We start from the raw sequence: 15,735 nt of genomic DNA, 5'->3' as shown, positions 1-15,735 counted from the left end.
CCCAGAAAGGGGGGGGGGGAGAAGGTGGGACAGAGCTGGGGGGGTGGGAATGGGGGTTATATAACAAAATATGGAGAGAATACCACTCACGTCAACCCACATTTACTTAATTTTGCTTAATTTTATTTAAACTAACTTCACCCACTTCCATTCAAACAGGCACTGAGGTGCACCTCATCTACATTACCCTGCAGGAAGAGGATGGACATGTCTATGACTTGCTATTGCCCGCAGTTCATTTCAATATGAGGGATCCACTACTTATTATATCATATGATACCTTGTTATATTATCTAGTTATATCTTATGGCTTAGGCCTTTAGAACTAGGAATATGGATCGCCCGGAACTGAACCTCAAACATCACATAGGGTATGTGTGTTTAACTGCTAGAAGTTCCCCTTACTCCTTATCATGTAATCCATGTTTGATTCTCATGTTTACCTTTCGCAATTCCCCTTAAACCCCTCTTGTAATCCATGTTCAATTCTATTATAATCCATGTTCAATTCTATTCTTGTTTAATTATTGTCCAATTTTTTGTTCATTGTTTGCTGTAATTTCCAATTGTTGGTTCTCTGTAAACCGAAGCGATATGTACTTGTACATGATCTTCGGTATAAAAAAGTTTTTAAATAAATAAATAAATGGAATTAAAGAAGGCTTCAACAAACTACTGATCCTAAAGCACCTAAAACCCCTTCTCAACCTACCAGACTTCAGAACCATTCTACAATACCTGATCTTCACAAGCATTGACTACTGCAATGCCCTACTCATTGGACTCCCCAAAACCACCACATGCCCACTCCAAATTCTTCAAAATGCCACCGCAAGAATTCTAACCAATCAAAAAAAATTCGACCACACACCAACACTAAAAGAACTTTGCTTCGGTCTTCAGTGAAGAAAATGTGAGAGATACCTATGACAGAAATGGTATTCAAAGGTGATGATTCAGCAGAACTGAAATAAATCTCAGTGTACCTGGAAGATATAATAGGACAAATCAACAAACTAAAGAGTAGTAAATCACTTGGACCAGATGGTATATATCCCAGAGTGCTGGAAGAACCGAAAAATGAAATTGCAGACCTGCTGTTATAAATTATCATTAAAATTGTCTATGGTACCTGAAGACTGGAGAGTTGTTAATCTTATACCAGTTTTTTAAAAGGGATCAAAGGGTAATCCAGGAAACTACAGATGAGTGAGTCTGCTGTCTGTGCCCAGCAAAATGATAGAAACTATCATAAAGAACAAAACTGCTTAACATATATGTAGACATATTTTAATGGGACAAAGCCAAAATGAATTTAGCCAAGGGAAGTCTTCCCTCACCAATCTACTACATTTTTTTGAGGGAATAAATAAACATGTGGATAAAGGTGACTCAATGTATATAGTGTATCTGATTTCCAGAAAGCATTTGACAAAGTCCTTCAAGAGAGACTTCTTAAGAAATTAAAAATTCATAAAATAGGCGGTAATGTCTTATTGTGGATTGTAAACTGGTTAAAAGATAGAAAACAGAGAATAGAGCTAAATTATAAATGTTACCAATGGAGAAAGGTGATTAGTGGCGTGCCCCAGGGATCATTTCTGCTTTTTAATATATTTGTAAATAACCTGGAAATGGGAATAACAAGTAGAGTGATCAAATTTGCCAATGTCACAACATTTTTCAAGGTTGTTAAATTACAAGAGGATTATGAGAAAATTGAAAAACTAGGAGACTAGGCATGCAAATGGCAAATGAAATTTAATGTGGACAAGTGCAAAGTGATGCACTTAGGGGAGGATTTTCAAAGTGTTACACGAGTAAATCCTGGGGATTTATACTCATGATCGGCTTTACGTGCGCTGGGCTAATTTTCAAAGTCCAATCATGCACGTAAGTCCCGGGGCCTCAGGGAGGGGCGGGGCAGGGTGGTCCAGGGGCAGGGCTAGAGGCCCCCAGCACAGCAGCCATTTGCTGCTGTGCCGGGGGATTGCATTCCAGCAGGGTGCCGGGGCATGCAACCTGCACCTGCCCTGAGGCAGGCACAAAAAATAAAATAAAGATTTGGGGGGGCTAGGTTAGGGCTAGGGGCGGGTAGGTTAGGGGAAGGGGAAGGGAGGTTAGTATAGGGGGTTGGGAAGTTCCCTCCCAGTCTGCTCCAAAATTGGAACTGAGGAAGGCCGTGGGCATCGGCGCGTGCAAGCTACACAAGTGTGTACCCCCTTGCACGCACCAACCCCCAATTTTATAACATGCGCACACCTGCATGCACATGTTATAAATTCGGGCATCCATGAGTGTGCGCCATGCATGCACATCTCTGAAAATCTACCCCTTAGGGAACAGTAACCCAAATTCAGCTACATAGTGCATGGTTCCATAATAGGAGTCACCATTCAGAAAAAGGATCTAGGTGTCATCATTAAAATCTTCTTTTCAGTGTGCAGCAGCAGCCAAGAAAGCAAACAGAATCTAGAAATTATTAGGAAAGAAATGGAGAATAAAACAGAGAATTTCATAATGCCTCAGTATGCTCCATGATGTGAACTCATCTTTAACATTGTGTGCAGTTCTGGTCACCATATTTCAAAAAAGATATAGCATAATTATAAAACGTACAGAGTAGGGTGACCAAAATGATAAAGAGGATGGAACATTTCCTCTATGAGGAAAAGCTAAAGAGGTTAGGACTCTTCAGCTTGGAGAAGAGATAGCTGAGGGAAGATATGACAGAAGTCTATAAAATAATGTAATGGCCACCCCAGGCTTATTACCATCGTTGACCTGGGCATTCCTGGTTCAGTTAGTGCAGTGTAGGTCAGTAAGTCAGGGGAGGCACTATTCTGCACAGTTCCTCCCTTTCAGTGTGCTGGAATGGCCATCCCTTTCGAAGGATTTATAAGCACCTCTCTCCTGGGAGCTCTGAAAATAGTGTAGTTGAATTCTGAGGTTTAGAGGAAGTCTGGAGGTTTTTTCCCTTTTTGGATTTTTGGCCTATCTGGGGATTTGGGCTCCATATTGCCTGTAGTCCTTAAGCTGGGTTGGGGACTCCACTCTTGGAACCCACTCATTAGGTACAGGGTGGTTTGTCCTGGGACTATATTGGAGGATATTTACCTTGGTTGTAAAAGGACTGTGAGACCCCATGGTACTTGCTTGGGGAGAGATCTTGGGGAAACCTCTGCTTGGGGTGGGGAGGCCTGTGTAGGGAAGACCTGCCCCGCTGTGACCTTGCCCAGGAAGCAAAGGAATGGTAGTCACCCACTACTGCATCTTCTGGAGTTATTGGATTGGTTTTGGGCAAAAAACAATTGGGTTGAAAGATCTGGGAAAAAGTGTTTTGGCTGCCCCTCTTCCTACCCAACCACAGAAGAATTTGAGCAGCTTTTGTTCCAGAGAGGATCCTTCCCATCAGGGATTCGACTGAGAGAGACAAAGAAAAATAAGGAAGATCCATTTTAAGAACACTGAAGACACCCATCTGGAGTCTTCAACCCTGGGGAGAAAGAGGATTGTGGCTCTCTGTGCAGAGACTGTGGGTTACCATTCTACTGGTTTTAGAAGGGGGTTTTCTGCCCAACCAAGGATATCCTGCCCACTTGGGAACTCCACTTAGCCAAGCCCTGGAGGGTGGATGTTTTCCCTTGCATTAGTACTGAGACTGCCATCACCTTAAACTTAACACAGCTAAAATGGAACAACTTCTGTTTTCTTTTCCAAACCCTCTTCCCCTTTTCCCTCTTTTTCTGTCTTTGTGGATTTATCCTTTCTCTTTCTGGTTCCCTCAGTCAATAACTTTGAAGTCATCTTTGATGCCACTCTCTCCTCTATGTACATCTAAAACACTGCTAAAGCATGTTATTTATTCCTCTTTAGCATTACTAAAATCTGTCTCTTCCTTCCTTTTTTTTATTTTTTATAATTATCTCTTTATTCAATTTTCCAAACTTTAAACATAACACAAAGAAGTATGTTATTTCACATAATATAAAGAAATCACATGAGAAACTTTCATAATCCAATAACCCAATAACAGACTAAACATACTCAATCATATTTATCTCATATGAACCAATAATGTGGGGGGTCCTATAAACCTAGGAAATATTACTAAAATAAAAACTAATCCTGAGAAGGAGCAATTTCTAATTGACAAGCAGTTAAGCCCATTAAAACGGGCAACATTAAAAAAAAATTTCGGTCCGTTTTCGGACACTACACCCATCTACACTTCTTTTCTCTCCCTCCCCCTTCCCCTTGCTCTTTCACCTCAGTCACTCATCCTTCTCCCCCTCGGTCACTCACCCCCCCTTCCCTCCCCTGCCCCCACTCAAACTCCCTTCCCTCACTCTCACCTCCCCGCCTTCCCTCATTCTCACCTCCCCCATCATTTTCTCTCCCACTCCCTCCCCTTCCCTCAGTCTCACCTAAGAACATAAGACATTGCCATGCTGGGTCAGACCAAGGGTCCATCAAGCCCAGCATCCTGTTTCCAAAAGAGGCCAAACCAGGCCACAAGAACCTGGCAATTACCCAAACACCAAGAAGATCCCATGCTACTGATGCAATTAATAGCAGTGGCTATTCCCTAACATATACAGTGACTGCATAATGGAATAAAAGGGTCAGGATGTTTAATATTTTAAGTAATTGGCCTTTTTTTTTTTTTTCATTTTTTCTGTGGATATCCCAGACTTGCTATGACGCTAAACAAGAGGGAAAAGCTCCCTCCCCTTCCCTCACTCTCACCTCCCCCTCCCTCCCCCTCCCTCCCCTTACTCTCACCTACCCCTCATTCTTACCTTCCCCTCCCTCCCCTCACTCTCACCTACCCCTCATTCTCACCTCCCCCTCATTCTCCCTCCCACTCCCTCCCCTCACTCTCACCTCCCCCCTCATTCTCCCTCCCAATCCCTCCCCCTCACTCTCACCTCCCCCTCATTCTCCCTCCCACGTCCCTCCCCACTCTCACCCTCACCATCTCATTCTCCCTCTCCATTCCCATTCTCCTCCCCCTCAACCAGTCCCCTCATTCTCCCCCCTCATTCCCCTCCCTCCCACTCTCCCCCTCCCCCTCCTCTCACTCTCACCCCCCGCCCCCTACCTCACCTCCCCATCTACCACCTCCCCCCCCCCCCTCCCCTCACTCGCTCACCTACCCCTCATTCTCACTCTCCACCTCCCCCACTCCCCCCCACTCTCTCCCCCACCTCACCCCCCCCCACTCCACCCACGCCCCCCCACACTCCACCCCCCCCTCCCCCCCCACACTCTCACCCGCACCTCTCCGCCGCCCACTCCCCCCGCACCTCCCCCCGCAGGCTCCCGCCCACTCCCGCCCCACACTCTCACCCCCCCCCATTCCCCCTCCCACTCCCTCCCCATACTCCACCTCTCCCTCCCCCCCCCTCCCCCCCCCCCCCCTCATTCTCCCTCCCACTCCCTCAGTCATTCCCCACCCACTCTCAATCCCCTCCCTCACTCTCAATCCCCACCCTCTTCCCTCTCCCTCTTATGCTCTTCAGCGTGGCCTGCTCATGGAGACGAGAGATCTCCGGGGATCCCTCCCCAGCGCGCACCTCAGCTGCTCCATGCCACCACCTCCACATTTCCTCCTGATATCGCTGCCGCCTCCGCCGCTCCTCCCACCTATTGTAGCTCGGCCTGCCTGCCACTCGCATACCGCCGCTGCCCCAATATCATCGTCGCCGCCGATCCGCCGCTGCTGCTCCTCCCGGCACCATCTTCGCTCCGCTCTGACCCGCCCGCTCTGACCCGCCCGCGCATGCACAGTAGAGCTGCTCTCTACTGCCATTTGTGGGCCAACGGTCAGAGCCCATTTATTTATTTCTAATTGATTCTCTAAGACCATTACTTCTGGTGATTTTTGATTCATTCTTAGACTAGTTTTATCCTTTAAGAAGTTCTCCAGGTGGGATGGCTCATTGAAAGAGAACTTTTTACCCTGGTAATTGACAAAACACTTTGAAGGAAATTTTAAATAAAATGTGGCTCCAATTTCCAGTGTTGTTCTTTAACATCAGGAATTATCTCCTACGAATTTGCGTAGGTTGAGACACATCCAGAAACACATAAATTTTTTGGGAAATAATAAATTTTAGATACAAGCAGTATATCCTTATCTTCATATGTTAAATTTTCTTTTAAGAATTTTACAAACATTTCACTAGATGATAACAATCTAGTGATTGGAAAATTGGCAAATCTTAAGTTTTTAATTCTCAGCACATTTTCCAGATTTTCTATTTCAACATGTAAATAATTACTATCTAGGATATTCACATTCTCTCTCTCGAAAATTCTGGATTTTCACTGCAACTGTTTTTAAAGTTGATTCTACTTCATTCAACCTTTTCCCTTGTTCCAATATAGACAACCTATTAACATTAACTAACGAGGATAAAGAGGTATTAACTTGTACTAAGTTAGAATCTAATTTCATCAAAACCCTCCACAAGTATCCCAGAGTCACATTTGCTGGATCCACAGAAGCAATCTGTGATCGGTCCATGGTAATTATCACATTACCATCATCTGCTTCTAAAGGATGTTCTACAGAGCAAGAAGCTGACTCTACTACAGTCAATGGAGATTGCATTTCTTGTGCACTCACATTTTCTGTCGTGGTCTCAACTTGAAGATCTTTATCCATGTTTCCTGGTGGTTGTGGAGGAGTTGGTCGATTGCCTGGACTTAATGAGGCATCAGAGATGTCTCGGGTAGAGTCAATATGCGGCATTCCCTGCCATTTAATATGAGTGTCCATGGGACCTGTTTTTACACTGGATGGAGATGAGTTAACAAAACGTGCTTTTCTTTTCTGACCCATAGATTCGAAACAATAAGGTGTAAAGAGACTTCCCTAGAGTTTTTTCCAGCCCGCCGCAGTCATTTGCGGTCAAAGCCAGTCTAAGCCGCTCACACCCCTTCAGCCCCTTCGGCTCCTCGGGTTTTAAAGACCCAGTCCCTGGTAGATGACGTCAGGAACGCTGAATCAGCTGGTTGTAATCAGGCTCACCTCCGCTCTCACCACTCTCTCGGAGGGAGCTCAGCTGTCTCTTTCCCACAGTCTCAGTGCTCCAAACCAGGCTGGTTTTCTCTCACTCCTTCTCGTTCTCTCACAGGGCCCCTCTAGTCACCGTCGCTCCTCGGGTTTTAAGGACCCGGTCCCTGGTAGATGACGTCAGGAACGCTGAATCAGCTGGTTGTAATCAGGCTCACCTCCGCTCTCTCCACTCTCTCGGAGGGAGCTCAGCTGGCTCTTTCCCACAATCTCAGCGCTCCGAACCAGGACGGCTTTCTCTCACTCCTTCTCATTCTCTCACAGGGCCCCTCTAGTCACCAATGCTCCTTGGGCTTTAAGGACCCAGTCCCTGGTAGATGACGTCAGGAAGACTGAATCAGCTGGTTGTAATCAGTCTCATCTCCCCTCTCACCACTCTCTTGGAGGGAGCTCAGCTGGCTCTTTCCCACAGTCAGCGCTCCAAACCAGGACGACTTTCTCTCACTCCTTCTCATTCTCTCACAGGGCCCCCCTGTCCCTTCCTTTCTAAGCAGACTGCCAAAATGCTAATCCATTCTCTTATAACCTCCTGCTTAGATTACTTTGAGCCTGCCACTGAACCATCTTTCTCCACTGCAAACTATTTAAAGTTCGGTTCTACAATGTATCTTCCTTCAACATACCTTCTGAAGTTGCTACATTAGCTCACTGTCTGCTTCCACGTATAGTTCAAGCTTCTCGTACTCTCTTATACATGCATCGCTCTGCAGCTCCTTATTATCTGTCTTCCATTCTCTCTCCTACTCCCTTCCTTTCCAACTCTGTTCATTGAGCAAGCCATTCTTCTCTGTGCCCTTTTCCTCCACTACTAACTCTCAACTCCACGCTTTCCACCTTGCTGCACCATATGCCTGGAATAGGCTTTCAGAGTTGTTGTGTCATACTCTCTCACCAGCCATATTCAAATCCAGTTCTAAAACTCACCTTTTAGAAGCCACTTTTAAATCATAATCACTTCTTTACAATAAAAATACTTTTCATAGACTCATCTGTCATATATGTCTGTCTTTACTAGATTGTAAGCTCCATGGAACAGTGACCATCTCTTATGTGTATCTGTATAGCACTGTTTATCGTGTTGCCCTCAGGTTTCTTCAAATGTTGTAATAAGTTCAAACGCAACATGCACATCAGCAGATAGTTTCTCAGCACAGGTAATTCACAGGTCTCTGGCTAGCTTTGTAACAGCAATTCAGTTTTCTAGAGAAACTGACAAGGAGTTGCCCACTCTCACCACCCTCCTGTGGCTTCGGGTATTTATTTCTCTTCAACACAATTAGATTGTTAAATTTCTTCCCCCTTCTTTAACCATTAAAGAGAACATAGGAAAATGAAGCTAGTCACAATTACACACAGCAAGTATATGTTTCTTTTTTGTGTGAAAATACTAATAGGAATCTGACCGTAAGTGCTGACTGATCGCTGTTTTTTGAGCTCCTTTTTTCTTAGACTGAGTTCTCTGTCCCCATAGGCTCATCTTCTTCTTTAGTGTAGGTGGGTAGTGACACTAGTGCCTTAGGCTCCTCCAGCCTGATACCTGCAGGAATAAACTCCATCTTCTCCTCCTCTGTCCCTTTTATCTGAGCAGGAATCCCGGATGCTCCACTTCCCTGGCCCTCAGAGAGCCACCCCTAGAACCCCATTGGATATTCTATTCTGGCCCTGAAACTCTATGGGATGGTATCCACTCATCCAGCTCCTCCCTCTTAAGAATCCCTGCTTACTTGTTCATTCCCTCATTGTCTGTTCCTTATTCCTAGGGACAGACATTGTAGGGAGCTGGAGCTGATCCAATACAATATGTGATAAATAGGAATAATAGTAGTACTTTTGATCCAAACCAGCTGCTGTCATTGACAGAATGCTGGGCTCAATTGGGAACTTCCAGGTACTCCACATTAGATACTTCTTATAAACTTAATGATCTTGTCTTCTTGCTTTACTGATGAGGCAAGAGCTCTAGAGAAAATAAGTCCCCACTGAGTGAGATTCAAAAATATACATATAATTCCAAACCCCTCCCCAACTCAGCCATCAAGAATGTTACCACACAGTCTGGGTAAAGTTATGCGCATACATGACTTACCCATGCAAGTTTTAGAACAAGCCATTTCCGCAAGTAAGCACCATTTTACTCATGTAAATGCCTTTGAAAATTACTCTCCTGCTAGACTGTTATATTAGCTAAACAACATACATGAGCTGTTCAACGCCTTTGTACATAGCATGCTAATTTTAACATACTTTTAGTACACAGGCCTCTATGGAAGTAAATTGTTTTCATTAATAATGCCAATGACATGCCAAATTGTATATTGTTCTAAATATGTATGCTTTCTACAGGTACTCTATGTAATAAATAAGATTAGTGGCTGCAAAATTGTATTTATTCATACCGACCTGCTGCCATTGGCATAGTTTATGCAGTCAACCATTTAATAGAACCAGAAGTCTACATTCCCAAGCATCTGGTCATCATTATACACTAAATAAGTACTAATGGTCCTTCTGTTGAGTATTTTGGGTGCATCAAAAACATAATTATGCCATGTTCTTTTAGAGACAGTTCAAAAATTGATGTTTCAATAGACTTAAAAAATGGTTACCAATGCATTCCACTATTAAGGAGACCAGGCAAATGTTTTCAATACAGACATTTTTTCAAACAAACCTTTTAACATAATAAGAAAAATAAACTTGATTCATTATTATAAATCAAACTATTTTCTATCATATATTCTATGGCCATAAATAATATACCATGAAAGAGTAGCTAACCAAACTATTCACAAATTAAATGACACACCTGCATACAGTTATGCCATTTATGTCTTATTTTATCCTTTATTACGGGACAGGAGAAAACCACTATTTACAAGTTAACACTTACACATGTACTGCGGCAAAAAAAAAAAGAGAAATTACTACTTACCTGATAATTTATTTTTCTTTAGGATGGTCAGATGAATCTTGGACCAGTGGGTTATGCACCTCTACCAGCAGATGGAGACGGAGCAAACTGATGTCACAGCATATATATACCCCTGCAGTGACATCAGCCTGTCAATATTCTCTTCAAAAGCAAAATGTGGACAGACTAGCAAAATACTTGAATATAAACAGATAACCATTACAATACTCAGGCAACAGGAATCACTGAGCTCAGACATGAAATGTATTAATACTAGTCTAGGGACTGGATTAACACTTACCAGTAATCCCTGTAACACATAGCCACACAGGAGGACCATAACACAATCATTTGGCAGCCAAGAATGGGAAGCTGGATTAATTTGACCATCCTAAAGGAAAGGAAATTATCAGGTAAGTAGTAATTTCTGATTTCTTAGCGTCTGGTCAAAAGAATCCAGTAGGATGTACCCAAGCTACTCTCAAACAGGGAGGAAGGCTACCCATGGTCCTGTCAAAGGCTGCATCATCCCGGGCCTCCATGTCCACACGATAATACCTGGAAAAGGAGTGTAAAGAGACCTTGTTGCAGCTCAGCAAATGTTGACAGGCGACAACAATCTAACTTCCACCCATGACACTGCCTGATCCTAGTGGAATGAACCCTAACCTGACTAGGTAACAGGTTTTCAGAATCCACATACGCCGCCGTGACTACCTCCTTAATCAAGTGAGCTATTGTAGCCTGCGAAGCCAGCTCTCTCTGTTTACTACCACCATAGAGGACAAACAAACAGGTGATCTGTCTTCAGTAAAGGCTTAGTAACCTCCAGATACCTGACGATATGTCTCTTGACATTGAAGGGTCGCAACAGATGATACTCCCCTACATCTCTTCCCTGTCGGCAGGGAGATGGACTGATTCAAGAGAAAAGCAGAGACCACTTTCGATAAAGAAGAAGAAACAGTATGCAGTTGTACCACCGCTGGTGCCACCTGGAGGAATGGCTCCTGGCAAGACAAGGTCTGTAGCTTGGAAATTCTACTCGCAGAACAAATAGCCACAAGAAACACCGTTTTCAAGGTCAGTAACCACAACGAAAGGTTACGCATCGGTCTAAATGTATGGCCTGCTAAGAAATCTAACACTAAATTAAGACACCACAAGAGTATCAGGAACCAGAAGAGAGGACGAAGATGTTTCATTCCTTTCAGGAAACGGGCCTGTTACATGGGCCGGCCCCACTCACCACCTCTGCTGGGATGTCCTCCGGCTCCCTCGTTGCAGCAGGGAATCCCCACTGGTGCCTCTCTCTGCCTGCGGGCAGTGCTGGCCCTGCCGTCTTCCACCGAGCACCACGTTGGGGATGCCTCTCCACAGCTGCCTCCAGCCGGCTCCTCCTCCTCTTAAAAGGCCAGCAGAGGGAAAATGCCCACGGCCCATTCTGATTACATCAGGTCCGGGACCTATTTAGCCTTAGGTCCTGCGACTTCCAGACACCTCAGCAACAGTTTGAACTCCTTTGGAGCTGCTGGTTGCCGTGTTCCTGACTCCACGTCCTTTGGATTGTCTTCTGGCTTCTGACCCTTGGTACGTTCTTCAGATTCCATTTGTCTGCCAACTGCCCTGACCTCTGGACCACTGCTTGGACCTTGCTTGTTTGCTGCCTGCCCTGATCTTCGGAACATTGCCCGGATTCTCCTGGATCGCTGCCCGCCCTGACCGTGGCCTACCTGACCTTGTCTTCTCCTCTCGTCATGGGATTTCTCTTCATTGGAGACCTGTGCCTACGTCCAGCTGGCCCCGGCACCCAAGGGCTCAACCTTTTGGGAATGAGGGCTGATAGTGGTGAAGGTCCAGTTCGGTCTATGCACCGACCAGCTCTTCCTGCCAATGATGAGGACCTACAGGGGCTTCCCCCTGCAAGTAGTGCCAACCTTGTCTCGGTCCAAGGGTCTACTCCATAACAGTTTGCTGAGGCCATGGACCCGGCAGATCTCTCCATCCCTGGACTTTCACAAAAGACTCAACAGTAACAGCAGTGCTTGGAGATGGTGGTGGCCACTATGGAATGGCTTAGCGCCCGCCATGACACCCTCTCTGCTTCAGCGAGCCAACCGGATCCTATAACTCCAGCCTCGGTGGGGGGCAGTCACACCAATCCATCTTCTAGTACACCCCAATATGTGGGAGACCCTAAACTTTGTTGGTGTTTCTTGAATCTGTGCCTAATGCACTTTTCCCTGCAACCTGCACAGTTCTCCACCAGTATGGTGAAGGAAAACTTTATCATCTCGCTCCTAGATGGAAAGGCGTTGGACTGAGCATCTCCACTTTAGGAGTGAGGAGACCCCCTGCTCCAGGACATTCAGTTATTCCTGAAAGCCTTCAAGCAGGTCTTCGATAAGCCAGGCCAGCTGGCCATGCTGGGCTCCAACCTGCTACTCCTCTGCCAGGGCTCGTGGCCTTTATTCGAGTACACCATCAAGTTCCGCACCCTTGCCTTGTTGCTGAATTGGCGGGAAGACAGCCGCTGCAGTATTTTCCTCGAAGGCCTGTCACCTTGTATAAAAGATGAGCTAGCAGCAAGGGAGCTGCCTGAGTCTCTCGACAACCTGATTGACATGGCAGGAAGAATTGATAGACGTCTCTAGCAGCAGGCCCAGGAGTTACAAGTCCCTCATCATCAGGTTCCCCTGGCTCCGGCCTTCTCCTGGCCTCTACTTCTGCCCATAACAGTGAAGGTCAACACAGGACATAATGAGGAACCCAGGCACCTAGGCCGGTCCCATATCTCAGCCGAGGAGAAGCTTCGCCGCCGGAGACTCAGCCTTTTGTTTTTTCTGTGCTGAGAGAGGGCATTTGGTGGATCGCTGGCCACAGTAGCTGGGAAACGGGTCAGCTTAGGAGCCAGTTGGGACACCTCCTAGGATGTACTAACGCAGAGCCCAAATTTGCACTCCCAGTTTCCATCATAAAGAGATGACCAGGAATTTCCCACGCTAGCATTAGTAGATTCTGGAGCTGGTTGGAAGTTTATTACAAGAGCGCTAGTGGAGAAGCTGGATCTGTCTATGATCACCAGAGGAAGTCCCCTGTTTATCATATCCATTTATGGAGAACCCCTGTTTATCATATCCATTTATGGAGAACTCTATGACTGACCAGCTACTTCTTCATATGGGGTTACTTCATGAAGAACAAATAATATTCTACATTCTAGAGAAAGCCGTGCATCCCATAGTCTTGGGATTACCCTGGTTACAGCGACATTCTCCTCAGTTCGACTGGGAAGCACTCCAGCTCACTCATTGGGGTCCCTACTGCTTTGACATCTGCCTCCAGCAAGTTCAACCCCCAATTACTATTCCATTAGCCACAGCCACCGAGGTCCTTCTGCCACAGTATAGGGTAGGGATGTGAATTGGAATGGGAATTGTCAGATATATTTTAAATCGTCAAAAATCGTTAGAGCCGTGATACAATAAAAATTCCCCCGATTTATCGTCAAAAAATCGTAAATCGGGGAAGGGGGGAGGGTGGGAAAACCAGCACACCAAAACAACCCTAAAACCCACCCCGACCCTTTAAAACAAATCCCCCACCCTCCCGAACCCCCCCAAAATGTTTTAAATTACCTGGGGTCCAGTGGGGGGGTCCCGGCGCGAGTGTTTTAAACTCAAAGGCGCAGATGCAAAACAAATGCTGAGTGTGCAGCACTTGCTTTCCTAATGAGCCCCAGGCACCTCTCCTGAGGGCGCCATGCAATATTTTAATTAAGGGTCGCACTGTCAAGGAGGCTCTAGGGTTGAGTGCATGACCCTAGTGCCTCCTTGACAACTGGTGCCCAGGAGTACTCAGCTGTCTGCTAATTGGCGCACAGCCACGGGTTCAGAAAACGGATGCTGGTTAACCGAGCTTCCATTTCCAGAACCTGACCGCCAGCACTTTTTTTTAAACTTGTTTTTTTTTTTATTGTTCGTTCCTTCGATTTAATGTCACCACGATATAAAGTTGGAGGATGTACAGAAAATGCTTTGGGCAGGCATTAATTTCTGAGTGCAAAAATGTGAGTATTGGACGCACATTTTTTTAATACATGTGGAGTGAATAACTAATAGCCTCATTCATATGCATTTGTATGTGATGAGCACTATTAGTTTCCTGGCATGGATGCGCGTTGTGGAGGCGCTAATCCCCTTATAGCATAAGGGGCTGTGGACGTGCCTATACAACCCGCATCTAACTGTGGATTAAACAATGCGCTCGGCTGAGTGCACTGTATTGCATCAGCCCCTAAATGTTATCTCAAGTTTCTTTCCATAATAAAGCAATCACAAATGTATACAAAATAAAAGGAACAGGAACATGTGTGTCGTCAATTGCTTTATGAGTTTCATGGGGTCTGAAATGAGAAGGATGATGGGATTTGTCATAAATACTGTAATTATGCAAAAACATATAGTTACATAGTAAATGAATTGTTTACATAAACTACTGAACATAGTTGACTGTACTCAAATACACCAACATTACACACAGAGATTTCTTTGTGATAGAATTTGAAACAACTTACTATGGAACTTAATTTTCTATTTGATTTTAATAATATTTGTTTTTATTTTACCAATATTTATTTGATAAGTTAATTTCTACCAACTGCATTCTAATATAGTCCCAGGTTTTACTCCCAGGTATTTCTCTGCAACTCTCTTATAGTATATCAACTATTTTCCAAAAGTTATCCTACCTTTCCAACTTTTGGTTCACTGAGTCTGCCTGTTCCAGATGCAAAAACAGATGTTTTTTGACGCTTATATGTTTCTTCAATTTTATTTGTGACCTGAAAATATAAAAAAGAACATCAAATTTGAATCTTTATTTGAATGGAATTAGCAATCTACTTTAACGCAAAAGCTATTTTTTTATTTTCTTGACAACAAAGAATGAAATCAATAAATCACATTTAAAACATATGGGTACACCTTAAAATTAACATTTATACACTAGTAGTTAAAATGGTTAATTCAGAAAATAGATTTTGACTTACAACTATTATGACTGCTCAATCTATACAAATTTGCATTGTATATATAAAAAAAAGTAAGACCAAACAAAAACAATTTTTTGAGGCATTTTAATATGTAATTCCATCAATGGGTGCGGTTTGCGCTCCAATGGAGCCATAAAAGAATTTATAAGTTCTTTGAGACAGAAACATAAGAACCTAAGATCATGCCATACCGGGTCTGACCAAGGTTCCATCAAGCCCAGCATCCTATTTCCAACAGTGGCCAATCCAGGCCATAAGAACCTGGCAAGTACCCAAAAACTAAGTCTATTCCATATTATTGTTGCTAGTAATAGCAGTGGCTATTTTCTAAGTCAGCTTAATTAATAGCAGGTAATGGACTTCTCCTCCAAGAACTTATCCAAACCTTTTTTAAACCCAGCTACACTAACTGCACTTACCACATCCTCTGGCAACAAATTCCAGAGTTTAATTGTGCGTTGAGTGAAAAAGAGCTTTATCCGATTAGTTTTAAATGTGCCACATGCTAACTTCATGGAGTGCCCCCTAGTCTTTCTATTATCTGAAAGAATAAATAACGGATTCACATTAACCCTTTCTAGACCTCTCATGATTTTAAACACCTCTATCATATCCCCCCTCAGCCGTCTCTTCTCCAAGCTGAAAAGTTCTAACCTCTTTAGTCTTTCCTCATAGGGGAGCTGTTCC

The 15,735-nt window shown here is 44.3% G+C and overlaps 1 protein-coding gene across 2 annotated transcripts in view; it reads right to left on the bottom strand.

Annotated features, from left to right (window-relative positions):
- The window catches only part of STPG2 (sperm tail PG-rich repeat containing 2), a 1,290,079-nt gene that overhangs the window by 748,005 nt on the left and 526,339 nt on the right, over positions 1–15,735 (bottom strand). For both annotated transcript variants that reach the window (XM_029597484.1, XM_029597489.1), the window contains exon 11: positions 14,746–14,838. In XM_029597484.1, coding sequence (XP_029453344.1) covers positions 14,746–14,838 — 93 coding nt within the window. The remainder of the gene's footprint in view (positions 1–14,745; positions 14,839–15,735) is intronic.

Source organism: Rhinatrema bivittatum, chromosome 1 (genome assembly GCF_901001135.1).
Source record: "Rhinatrema bivittatum chromosome 1, aRhiBiv1.1, whole genome shotgun sequence".
NCBI classification, from domain to species: domain Eukaryota; kingdom Metazoa; phylum Chordata; class Amphibia; order Gymnophiona; family Rhinatrematidae; genus Rhinatrema; species Rhinatrema bivittatum.
Note: the sequence above shows the minus strand (reverse complement) of the source record. Positions and strands in the feature narration are given on the sequence as shown.